The sequence below is a fragment of the Perognathus longimembris genome, chromosome 1 (assembly GCF_023159225.1).
Source record: "Perognathus longimembris pacificus isolate PPM17 chromosome 1, ASM2315922v1, whole genome shotgun sequence".
NCBI lineage: Eukaryota > Metazoa > Chordata > Mammalia > Rodentia > Heteromyidae > Perognathus > Perognathus longimembris.
The window spans coordinates 23,357,817-23,370,466 of record NC_063161.1 but is presented as its reverse complement, the minus strand read 5'-3'; the positions used below and the strand labels follow the sequence as shown (position 1 = coordinate 23,370,466).

Sequence of the window (12,650 nt, the reverse complement as noted above, 5' to 3'; positions counted from 1 at the left end):
TCCCTCCATTCTAACAACTCAATGCCTTCCCTCTCTTCAACATCTGTACCATATTCTAGACATCAGCTTTTCATGAGGCAATGGCGTTTCCTCCTTGGTGAATACTACAAACTACATTCTGTCTCCTGATCTAAAGGCTGGAGTAATCAGACTCATTTGTTCTCATTCTTCTTCTCATTCCTAGGTGGCCTAATCACATCCCATTACTTTAAATTATATAAACATGTTTATAACTTGAAGTTTTCTCTTGCCTCAGGCTATCACTCTGGTTTATCACTTTGGCTTAAGGCTGCCTCTGATTCATAAGGCTTCCCTTTATTCAATATTTCACCAATATTTTCCTTTAAAGGCACTTATCATTGGATATTTCAAGCTCATATCATCTCAAGATCCTTAATTAATTATAATTGACTACAAATAATATTCTTTCAAATAAAGGCATAGCATAGCTTCAGTGATTAGGACCAAGGCACATCTTTTGGTGTCCCTACCCCCAAAAGATAAAAATCCAGATACAATTGATAGCCAAGCTCCCCTTGGCTACTCTTTGTGTATATGATGTCATTGTACTCTTCCTTTGTTTACCAGACTCTACCCTTTCTGACATTCTTTTACTTCCTTAATTTATTACAAGCTCTTTCTAGGGCTTATAAGGGTCTTTGCCTATGCCAGTCTCTAGTCTTTACCTAGCTAATTCCTCTTTTATATCTTCAGTTAAATATAACTTCTGTGGAGAATTATTATCACCAAACACCCTGCTTCTTTCCTTCACAGCACTGTTTTCCTTTCTTCTGTCTTAGTGTACTTACACTTGGATTTGTGGGTTTGCTAGCTAATATTTGTCTCTGCCTCTGGACCATGACCTCTTTATACCATCTCAGATCAGTGTTGTTCACTACTGAGTGCACACTGAAGAGCACTGGACAGCATCTGGCACATAGTGGTGATGACTAAAGAAAGGCATACTAAATAAATACACTACCTCCCCTACTGCTTTTATGGAACAGGTTTAAGTAAATGCGAATAAATGGGCTAGAATGGTGACCAGTAGAGGACAATTCCAATCTGCAGTAGGCAGCTCTCCCAGCCCAGCCTGGGAGAGAAGATAAAGGTTGGCACAGGAGAGTGAGAGGGAGGAGGGGGGTGGGGAGAGGAAGGGACATGATTATTATCAGCAAATAGGATATTTTTGGTCTTCCATTCTGTCACAGGCAACTATACAACAAAGGAACTAAATTCACTTTTTACAAAGAATTAGTTGAAGTTCCTCTCAATTTTTAGGAAAAACTCCAATGCAAACTGATTTCTATACTCCACCTCCTACTAAGCCAGAAGATTTAGATCTATAGCAATTTTTCTTAATTCTACAAATTAAAAAGGAATTTCAAAATCTCTTCCCTGAGATACTTGAAGTTTCCCAACCTCTTTTCCTTCCCAGAATGATTTTTTTCTAAATCCAGTTATAATTCACAAGCCATAAAATTTCAGCTTTAGTATAAAATAATGTAACCAACATCAATTCTACAAATTTCATCATGACACCCATTCCCCAACCCTTTCCCCGCAAAAAACCCCCATTATCCTATATTCTTTCCTCCTCCAGTCCCTGGAAACCACTAATATACTGTTCTCTGTGGGTTTTCCAGTTTTTGTTTTTTGGTTGTTTTTTTTTACATTCATGGAACTGAAACACAGAGATATAAATTTACAGTTACAAGAGTTACTAAGTAAGAGAGCAGGGTTAAAGAAACCCCACATATTTATAGTAACTTTTAATTAAATATTGAAATGAGAAAGTGAAAATATCAGCATATCTGTACATATCGTAAATGTGGCTATCAGACATCTGATAATATGATCAGGGTACCTTATATACTGGTATGAAAATTGTCATAATGAAACTCATTGTTTTGTACAATTAATATATATTATTAAAAAGATGCTTTTTAGAAGACATCAGATAAAAGCAGTATCATCAGAATAACCAATGGCAGGCACTGTCTCACCAGGAAAGATGAGGTTGTAGGGTGTGAAAATCATTAAAGAGGGGTTAGAAAATGTGGGTCAAGTGATGTTTTCCTAGAAATCCTAGGTTCAAAACCCTAGCACCACTAAACAAATAAAATTAAAACATAGGAATCACTAAAGAGAAAGAGGATGATGTTCCTTTCCACCAGAAAAGGATCTACACTTATTAAAAGGGACACGTGTGAGACAGAAACATAGGTTGCATGTTTTACCTCATTAACTGTAACTAGAATGTGCCTACTAATCTACAAGCAAACACAGTGGGTGGTAAAAGACAAAAAAATACACATAGACATGACAAATTATACAGGACTCTAGACATTCACACAGTGAGAACAATGAAGGATATTCTTAGGCAAGGATCACAAAGGCTCAACAGTGATGAGCATATGATCATATAAAATGATGTTTACCAAAATGAACTCCAAGAAATGGGAAGGAGGTTTTTTGTGATTTTGATTTTTTTCTCTTTTTTGTCACTATTTTTGTTTTCTGTACCTTTTGTCATATATGTCAGTTTATATGTCTGGGGGAGGGTAAAGGGAGCACAGAAATGGTGGGGCAAAGAGTGAACAAACATAGCAGTGTTACTCACTAAATACTATGTTGAAAATGAACTATATAACTTGCGGGCGAGGGTGTAGGGAGGGAAAACACTGCAAGAAAACAGGAAGAGTTGACACTGTTCAAAAAGAAGTGTACTCATTACTTGACGTATGTAATGGTAAGGCCTCTGTACAATAGCAATATAAATAAATAAATGTAAAAAAAGGGGAAAGTGTGAAGCTATGTGTTTCATAGAGCAGACATCTATCTTTTCAGCACAAGTTTTGAAATGAGTACTCTTGTGACCAGATATCCCTTGCTTCCTTCTGTAGTGATTCCCATGGGTCCCTAAGATCCTTGATCATTTGCAGTTGGTTTATAAGTACTTAGTGCAATGATAAAGCTAACACTACCTTAAAAAAATTCTTGGTTAATGACAACTTACAAAGTAATGCAGGGATTTAACCTAACTTTTTATATTCTGTCTGCATCTTTAAGTAAAAGAATTAAAAGCTTAACTTACCTCTGTTACCATCATTAATGTGTACACAGGAGCAATAATCCCATAAGCTAAAATCATCAGAATCCATTTGCAAAAATAACTAGCCACACATTTTATTTTGTCTTCATATTACAAAAACTATTTAAAAAAAAGAAACTTCGTAACTCAAAAAGTTTGTCACTTAAGAGATTAATCTGAACCTCAAAGTTTGTGCTCATTCAAAAATATTAAACAATTTTAAAAGACCACATTGAAGCTAAATATTTTATTAATTAAAATTTAGGTGCTAAAACAACAGTATTCAATGTAAAAACTAATATTTTGTTCCCCAACCTAGAAAATTCTAATTTGCTAACGTGAATGCATATACAAGAGCCTACTACTGAGTGAATAAACACCTTTTATTCCACAAACAGGTTATTTGGAGTCATAAAGACCCTTCTGATGACCATGTTAACATTTTTTAAAAATAAAAACGACTGCAAAGAATGCTAGTCAATCTTTTAAATTGACATAATGAATATTTAAAGTGGAAAGTTCTTTCTCATCAATTTGTAAAATGACTATTAATCACGTGAATTAGCTTAAAAGGTCAACTCTTAATTGTCTACAGCAAAAGAGAGCTGTGAGTACCAATAAATTAGAATTCAAAAATGAAAATATATTTGTACCTGCAATTACGGCATATTTTTGGAATCAAATTGGAACATACCTACATATAAAAACATGAATCATATTCCTGGTTAACATATGTTATTGTCAGGGATAAAAAGACTAACTATTGTGAATTATTGATATAAATAAAACACCAGCCTAAAATAGATTCCAAAAAGATTTCTGGGTCACCACCCACCCATTTAAATAAAAAATTAACATCTTAGTTTTAAGTTTCTTTTTGCTTTTGATAGGAACAATAAGATATGAAAATAAAGAATAATTCAAACAGGTACTTCCACAATGCATCCATTTTTTTTTCTCATAAGATAGTGGGCTAAGAAAAGCATAGGAAGAGATCATTCTTAAAATAAGTTAAAAATGGGAATTTATCATTAAAAGGAGAGAGAAAACCTCATTTGTATAATTCAGAGCATTGTTATGAACTTTTCTTAAATGAATACCAGAGCTAAGCATGTTGCACATAGAAGCTAGACAACTCTTTGATAAACTTTAAGGTTGCTGGAAATTTACAGAGACTACTAACATATTTTCATTTTAAGAAACAGAAGAGAAACAAAAGCCTAGAGCTGGTCCCTCATGTCTGTAATTGGAGCTAAGGAGGCTGAGATCTAAGAATCATGGTTCTAAGTCAGCCAGGGCAGGAAAGTCCCGTAAAACCCTTACCTCCAAATTAACCACCAGAAAACCAGAAGTAGAGCTGTGGACAAAAGCTCAGGGACACCATCCAGGCCCTGAGTTCAAGGCCCAAGACTGGCACACACAAAAAAGAAACAAAACAGTCTCATTTACCATAGCAATTTAAAATTTTTGAAATGGCTGTTCTAAATGATTCCTTAAATTCATATTTTGCATAGTTCCTATTCTCTATGTCATCAAGTAAACACTGAAAATTCCTTAGGAATACTTGTAGACAAATTCTTTATGGAGTATTCATTTTTCAAAAATGCAGGCCAAACTGGAGAAACTGAGATTTAATTCTAAGTTCAGTCTGTGATTTCTGGATGTAACATTGGTATGAATGCAGTAAAGATACATCAAAACAAAAGTATGGGGCTGGGAATATGGCCTAGTGGTAGAGTGCTTGCCTGGTATACATGAAGCCCTGGGTTCTATTCCTCAACACTACATATACAGAAAAAGCCAGACGTGGCACTGTGGCTCAAGTGGTAGAGTGCTGGCCTTGAGCAAAAAGAAGCCAGGGATAGTGCTCAGGCCCTGTGTTCAAGCTCCAGGACTGGCAACAAAACAACAACAAAAAACCAAAAGTATGTTTACTTTTCACATAATTTAGTTTGGAATTATTAATATTCTTAGTCAAAAGATAACTTTTGTTTTTTGCCAGTCCTTGGGATTGAATTCAGGCAGGGCCAGGGCGCTATCCCTGAGCCTCTTCATGCTAGAGGCTCACACTCCACCTCTTGAGCCATAGCACCACTTCTGGCTTTTTCTGAGTAGTTTGTTGGAGATAATAGTTTCATGGACTTTTCTGCCCCTCAAACTTCAATCCTCAGACCTCAGCCTTCTGAGTAGCTAGGATTAGAGGCATGAGCCACCAGTGCCTGGAGAGGGCTTAGAAGTTTTAAAAACAAAATTGGTTCAAGAACTGTCAAAGTGAAATGACTACCAGAAACCACTGTTTCAGGTGGCCCAGCTCACTCAGTTTTAAAAACCACCACTCATTTCAGCTCACAACTGGACCATTCAGCATTACCTATATTGAAAGTGAAGATAGGAAAAGTATAATAGAAATTGCACAATGAATGAGTCTGAAGAGAGAATGTATAATCAACATTTTATAGCTGGGACATTCATAAATCACCTACAGATGAGGAATCTGATGAGCAAGCACAATAAAATGACTGGATGAAAATCATATTCCTCAGCTAAGTCATTCATTCACCCACTTAGTAAAAGCTGCCTAAGCACCAGGCTGCTGGGTGCTAAAAATACACAGAAGGTAGCACTGACAATTGCCAATGCATTCTTTTTTTCTTGCAATCTTAAGACAAATTCTTAAATTTCCAGGTCAGTAGGAATTTGTAAAAGAGTTCCAGTCCTTGTAGAACTGGGTCCACTTTCAGTTTCACATATTTCAGTAAACTTAGTTGGGTTTAACTTCAGAGAGGTCTCAATTGTGTTTACTTTAAATGATTAAGCATTAACAAAGGGAGGGACAGTATTTGGAATAAATCCGTTCCCATACATTCATAAATAAAGGAAGTGCAATCAGAAAATGCCCTACTCACAAGTTCACAAAGGGAGAGCATGCAAAATTAGAGGTATTGATATATAGATCAGTTAAGTCCAATAGCTCATTTACAAAGTATGGAATGTAACTATCTTCCCATTTCATCCAGACTTCTAATTGCTTGGGATGTCTGTGTGTTAAAAAGCCTTCCAAACTCACATTCAAACCACTGACAGAAATATCTAAACCAGGCTCTTTTCTCAAGATCAACTTTTCTTTGATTTCTGTATGATTCAAGGATTACCTTAAAAGTGAACCAGATCCTATGTAATCAAAATAGTAATAACTTCAAACGCATATTTACAAGTTTTGATTTCAAAAATGGGATGTGCAGCAAATGCAACCACCAGTATAAATCATATTTCATTTTGCTTGGACTTTTACATTCTTTAACATATGTGTGACACTTAAAAGTTTTCTGTGTCTCTCAATTCACAGTTTCTTTAGAGAGAAGTAAGAAACCCTATCAACAAAGCTCTTACATAAAATAAACAGTAAGGCATGGACATATTAAACAGCAGCACTCGCACCCAGTTTCAGTGTAATATTCCCGAATGACCCACAACTCTCTGGTCCCCTCAGATGACTGCTGGGTGACTTCTGGTTAAACACAATCTTCACTGTGACTCTCTCCCTTTCGGGGGCTGGTGTCAACTCATGACAAAAAGTTCTGTTGTGTTTTTTTTTTTTCTATTGCTCAAAATTCCAGATCTGATTTTTATCTAGGGCATCACAAGTTCTCATTTGCACACCAGGTCGGCCCTCAGGTGTCCGATAAGCACTAAGACACTGTCCCGAGTATGGATGAAAAATGGTCCCATCTGTTTTAAAATGCCAAATAATATTTACTGGGATGGGAAGTCCATCTTTGGGACAGTTTTGCATTCCTACATGGTTTTTTTGTTCAGGAACCTCTGCACATAACTCAGTGACAGAATTAAACCTTATTTCTTGGTTGGACGTATATTCAAAGAATTGATTGCCTCCTTGACCGTGACATCCGAACAATGAAAGGTTGGCACCTGTGGGGTTGTTTTCAGGAGAATTGTAATCTAAACATTCAGAAGAGATGCCCATACTGCGAATAGCCCCATGCCAGCCAGGCCTATCTTCTGGTACATGTAAGTTAGGAAACACGTTTTTCAAATACCAGTCAAAACTTCTGCAACTCAGTCGTTCTCGTAGTATTTTTCTTTCCGAAATATCCCCATAAGCCTCTTTCCGGGCTGGAGGATTTCGGTTGTAGAAATGCTCTTTATACTTATCCATCCACACTTCCGCTGCCCGAGCAGTATTCTGCAGGAAATTAGGTCGAGCATATGGTGCCCGCTTAGGGAATACATGACCCACGTGAGAGCACGGGTGGATCTCCAATGTGCCACCACACTGCCACACCCGAAAAGACAGCTCTAGGTTCTCACCTCCCCACACTTCCATTCCAGTATCGTATGTTCCCAGGTACTCAAAATATTTCTTGCTGACAGCAAACAGTCCTCCAGCCATAGTTGGCGATCTGATGGGATCAATTCTTGATGTCCGCCGGTCCCTTTCATGTTTGGGGACAGAATGCCACTGGAATGTCAAACGCCAGTCAAACCCCCCAATCATGGGCTCTCCTGTCTGCATATAGAACTCAAAGGTATTCCAGTCAATAGTATCAATAACAGGACAAACAATTGCAGTTTCATCTCTACCAATCCTTTCTAGAAGTGGTTCCAGCCAACCGGAATTACACTCGCAGTGACAATCAAGGAAAGTGAGAACATCCCCCGTGGCAAAAGTGGCCCCGATCAGGCGGGCTCTCACCAGCCCCTCTCGCTTATTGGTTCGAATCAATCGGACTCTATCCAGATTACTGATGTAGGTTTCCAGTTGTGTCTTCAAATACACTCTGTCACTCAGGTCATCCACCAAGATGATCTCCTTCAAAAGGACTGCAGGGGAAGTTTCTAAAACACTGTGAATGGTACGGAGCAAAGTCGACCAGGCTTCATTATAGAAAGCGATGATAACGGAGGTGGTGGGAAGTTTCCTGTAGTTGAACTTCTGGGATTTACACTCATACATCCTTTTATCCTCAATGTGTCGATGCAAGGAAATCCTGTCACTGAGGTAAATATTAATGGCATATCTCTCAATGAGCTCTTCTTGCTGTTTCAGTTCGCCCTCGCTGAGCTGGAGCTTGCTGGCTCTCCCCCACTCCCCAAGTGCATGGGAATCTGCAGGGGGCTTCTCATAAAGAGGTCGAGACAAATCCTCTCCCTTTTTCTCAATGTTTGAGAGCCGTCCTGACCCCAGGTTCCCGGCCTGGCTGGCTCCTGGGAAAGCGTGCAAAGTAGAGACAGAGAGCTCGACCAGGATATAAGCTACTGTTAAAAGCGCCAGCAGCAGGCAGCTCTTGCCTGCCCAAGTCCATCTCACTGCCATCCGGATCCGCATGGCCAGGGCGCAGACCTGGCCACCGAGACACCACACCGCCGGCCCGGGAAGTGTAGCAGAACACACAGCTTGAGTTCCCCGCTCAGGTAGGGGTGAACTTCCCAGCAGGTTCCCCCGTTCATGCAGGCATTCCAGCTCCTTTCCAGCCACCAGAGTTTTCCCAGAAATCGCTTGTGACCCCCGAGGTCCTCGGCCTCCGGTACAGCCCAACTCCTCCGTCCCCACTTCCTCTTGCTCGGCCCAGAACTTTTCACAAACTCTCCAGCCAACACCCCACCCATCCCGGGCCCAGTACAAACCCCTCCCCTGCCCACTCGCTCCACCTGCTGGTGAGTCCTCGAAAGTTGTAGGGTCAGGCCTGGCCCACTGGAGGCCCGGCCCCAGCATGGTGGAGATGGGGTGGGGATGGAGATACCCGAGGGGTCTCGGGCTGCGCCCCTTCGTGGTGACCATACAGACTCTGTTCTTCCAGCCAAAGGCTGAAGGGGAAAAAAGGATTTCAGCCAAATAAACCTTACGTGTCATTACAAAAAAAAAAAAATCAAACTCACCAAGTTGTTTGCTGTTGGGGCTGAAGCTCACGGAGGTGATGGCAGCTTTGTGGCCTTTAAAATAACGCTCCAAGACAGGGTCCTCCTAGGAAGGAAGGGGATCAGGTTTGAAGGCAGGTGCAGACCAGGAACTCCGGAGATCGGGGTTCATCGCTGCCCCTCCCAGGGCTCCGTGCCGGGGTGCAGGGGTGCGTGCAGGGGCGCAGGGCAGCAGCGCTCCGCCGCGGACGGGCGCGTGCGCCCGCAAATCCCTCCATACTCGGCTTTCTCTCCACACGAATGACTTGGTGGAAAGGGGGCCGAGGGGTCCCCTCCTGGGACCCGTCCCCAGGAGTCCCGGAGGCGGCGCCCCGACTTCGGTGGTTTGAAACCTCCCGGGTGATTCTGACGCGGGCGCTCCACGGAAGCCCTGCGAGAATTCTAGAGGCCGCCCTGGAGCTGTCGGGGGCCCGGGGCGGGGCGCTTGGCAGCCGGGTTGGGGCTCAGAGACTGTGGCAGCCCGGTAGTGGAGGGGGGGGGAGGTGAGCCGTGGGGGGCAAGAGGCCGAGGTTGCCCGGCGCCTCCCGCCCGGTGCCCTCAGCGTGGCCCTGACCTGGCCCCGCATCCCACTGGGTGCCCTCCGTGGGGTCCCAGCGGGGACGGCTCCGGAAGGGACCCGGCCGCCCGTCCTTACCGGGGCGGAGGCCATGTGGGGCGCAGCGGGCGCCGGGCGCCGGTGGGAGGGGGTCGGGGGAGGGGGTGGGATACTGTGGGGGGGGGGGACCGTGCGGCGTCCGGAACGGTCCGCCCGGAGCGGGGGCGCCTCCCGGTCACTACAACAACGGCGGCCCAATCAAACCCCGCGCTCCAGGCGTGGCCAGACGAGTCCCGAGAACTAGAACGCTAGGCTCGCGCGGGAGGAGCGGGGCTGTGGCCTGCTCCCCTCCCCTCCGCGCAGGGGGCGGGACACTCGCGCAGGGGCTGTCACTCACCCGAGAGTCCCGGTATTTTAACGCTAGCGTTCTCTGGAGTTCGGTACCTGTGAGAGGGATTGTAACCTGGGCGAGAATGAGGGGAGGGCGATCGGGAATCGATGCAATCAGCGTTCCATTGTGTGTTAAAGAGACAGCGCTCCGAGGTTTTTAAGCTGGTCTCTACTGCTTGTGAATGGAAGTGGGGCTCCGATGACGGGACGAAGTTAACATATCAAAAGGAGCTAAATTACTTGGAGGAATGTAACTGAAGTTTTTAACTTTCTCTGCTCTGCATGAACCTTTTAGATACAAATGCACAGTAAACCCGAAGGAGGACTACTTCATTCAAATGGGCAGCCATTCAGGGTCCACCCCACCCACCTGTACTTTCTACTTTTATTTTTTTCCTATAGTTATTTTTTGAGTTAAGGGTCTTGATAGCTGACTGGGCTCAAACTGGAGATCCTTCCTTCCTGAGTGCTGGATCACCGCCCCCCTCCTCGCATGTTTCTGTTCATATCTGCTCATGCTTTACAGTGGTAAACTCATACTGAAAGTCCTCCAAGAAAATTTAGAAGCATATGTTTTTGTTTTCAGTTACTAGACCACAGGGTAATTATAACCATTCCCACAGTAGGCTTTCTTACACATAGTTTTGTGTTCCAGCAACATGATGAAGTGGTAACGTTACAGTGTTATCGTTTGCTAACTATAAGATTCATTCTTTGTTGTTGTTTTGTTTTGTTTTGTTTTGCCAGTCCTGGGGCTTGGAACTCAGGGCCTGAGCACAGTTCCTGGCTTCTTCTTGCTCAAGGCTAGCACTCTGCCACTTTAGCCACAGTGCCACTTCTGGCCATTTTCTATATATGTGGTGCTGGGGAATTGAACCCAGGGCTTCATGTATACAAGGCAAGCACTCTTGCCACTAGGCCATATTCCCAGCCCCAAGCTTCATTCTTAAATAACAGTTGGGGCTACAACAGAGATAAGGTTTTCAAGTCTGTACCCTTTCTTAAAACCTTGCCTCAAAGCGTGCATGACATAACTGAAAATTTTACAGAGAATAAAGATTTGGGGCAACAAAATGTTAGGTTACACTGTAACAGTAAGATTATTCTATGTAAATGAAGGGTCTGCTTACATACCTTAAGTACAAGTTCTTAACTAGTTGTGTCATAACTGAATTGAGTTATGACTACTGTACATCCAATAAAAGCAGAAATGACTGTAGGTTGCAATATAGTATTACTCTACTTCAAGTATGTTTATTAAATATGTGCTATGTTTGGACTTGAGGAATTCAGAAATAATCAAATAGTCTATGTCCATAAGAACTCAACAATCTAGGGTGATGACTCTCATATTTTAGTAGGCATGAGTCCATCTTCAAAGATGCTGTTTCAACCTACATGGGGGGAATCTAGGGCTCTAGAGATAAAAACAAGACCCTCAAGTGATTGCTGTGTGAAACTCAGCAATGTATAGTAAGAACCATTGCTCTAATATAGGAGATGATGTGTTAAGACAATTGAAGTCAGGCACGGGTGGCTCATACCATGCCTATAATCATAGCTACTCAGGGGACTGAAATCTGCATGAGGATCATGGTTGGAAGCCAGCCTGGGAAGAAAACTCTCCAATAAACTACTGAAAAAAAAAAAAAAAGGTGGAAGTAGCACTGTGGCTCAAGAAGTACAGTGCTTGTCTTTAGCCAAAGAAGCTCAGGGAAATTGCTCAGGTCCAGAGTTCAAGCCCCAGGTCCCTCCTCCCCACCCCACCCCCCCAAAAAAGACTACTGTTATCAGCCGTTGGCGTGCTCCTAATGTTCCTCAGTTCCTGAGTATGATACTTAAGATTAGGATATTGTCCCAGGTGTGGCAAGAGACCAGTGAACACTATGAAGATAGTAAAGATTGATTTACTAGCAAAACAGAGCTTCACTTTGAAGGATGAAGCTGAAGTTCAATAAGTCAACATCTGGAGATTGCAATCCAATAAGGGTAAGATGGCAATTAGATAAGGATGGTCTGCAGGGGAGCTGCCTGGATTTGAGGTTTTATATCCAGCAGAATGGGATTACTAGGAGAGAGACTGAGGCTGTCCTCTTGTGGCCCTCCTTAAATGCTTTGAAGACTGAGCTGCTAAGTGTGGGAAGTGAAGGTGAACTTGAGCATTTGATCCTCTTTGTCCTTACCATTTGGCCCTCTTTTTCCCCACCTGGTTTAGCACTGACAGTGAAAGTCATTTAGCAGCCCTGATTGTTTCAAGGGTGATGCCTAATCTTGATATAAAGAATGAGTTTCAAAAAGAAATTATATAGCTGTTACCTTACTCTCAGACCTAGGTATTGGCCATCTGGGCTTTCAGAATGAACTCTTGTTCATTCTGGGCATCTCTGATCGTGTGTACCTAGCTGCCTATGCTAACCATAGCAGGGCTGGTGTAGTTTGTTGGCAGAATACCTAGCATACAGAAGGTATTGGATTTGGTCCCCAGCGCGCGCACGCGCACGCAAACACACACACACACAATGGAGGAGCAAAGTGTGGCAAGTCCCTACACTTTGCAACTTGCAGTCTAAATTGAACTTTCTAAAATAGACTGGCATGCTTAGAAATAATACTGGATGCTGACAGGAATGTAAAATGGTAGCATTGTGGAAAGTAGTTTGGCAATTTCTCAAAATATTAAAACAGTATACTTAT

The 12,650-nt window shown here is 42.5% G+C and overlaps 2 protein-coding genes across 3 annotated transcripts in view; both read right to left on the bottom strand.

The window, feature by feature from the left end:
* Positions 1–9,779, bottom strand: part of Poc1b (POC1 centriolar protein B) — an 82,094-nt gene extending 72,315 nt beyond the window's left edge. For both annotated transcript variants that reach the window (XM_048358492.1, XM_048358501.1), the window contains exons 1-2: positions 9,666–9,779; positions 8,993–9,077 (exon numbers count right to left, since the gene is read on the bottom strand). In XM_048358492.1, the coding sequence (XP_048214449.1) occupies positions 8,993–9,077; positions 9,666–9,680 (100 nt within the window). In that variant the 5' untranslated portion in view covers positions 9,681–9,779. The remainder of the gene's footprint in view (positions 1–8,992; positions 9,078–9,665) is intronic.
* Positions 5,560–8,885, bottom strand: Galnt4 (polypeptide N-acetylgalactosaminyltransferase 4). The gene has a single exon (XM_048358481.1). The coding sequence runs from the start codon at positions 8,826–8,828 to the stop codon at positions 6,693–6,695; it is 2,136 nt and encodes a 711-aa protein (XP_048214438.1). The 5' UTR covers positions 8,829–8,885; the 3' UTR covers positions 5,560–6,692.
* Positions 9,780–12,650: the final 2,871 nt, after the last annotated feature.

Bases quoted from the DNA above. Each gene is read 5' to 3' on its own strand.
- Galnt4 (XM_048358481.1), bottom strand. From the start codon at position 8,828: ATGCTGGGGCCGGGCCTCCAGTGGGCCAGGCCTGACCCTACAACTTTC.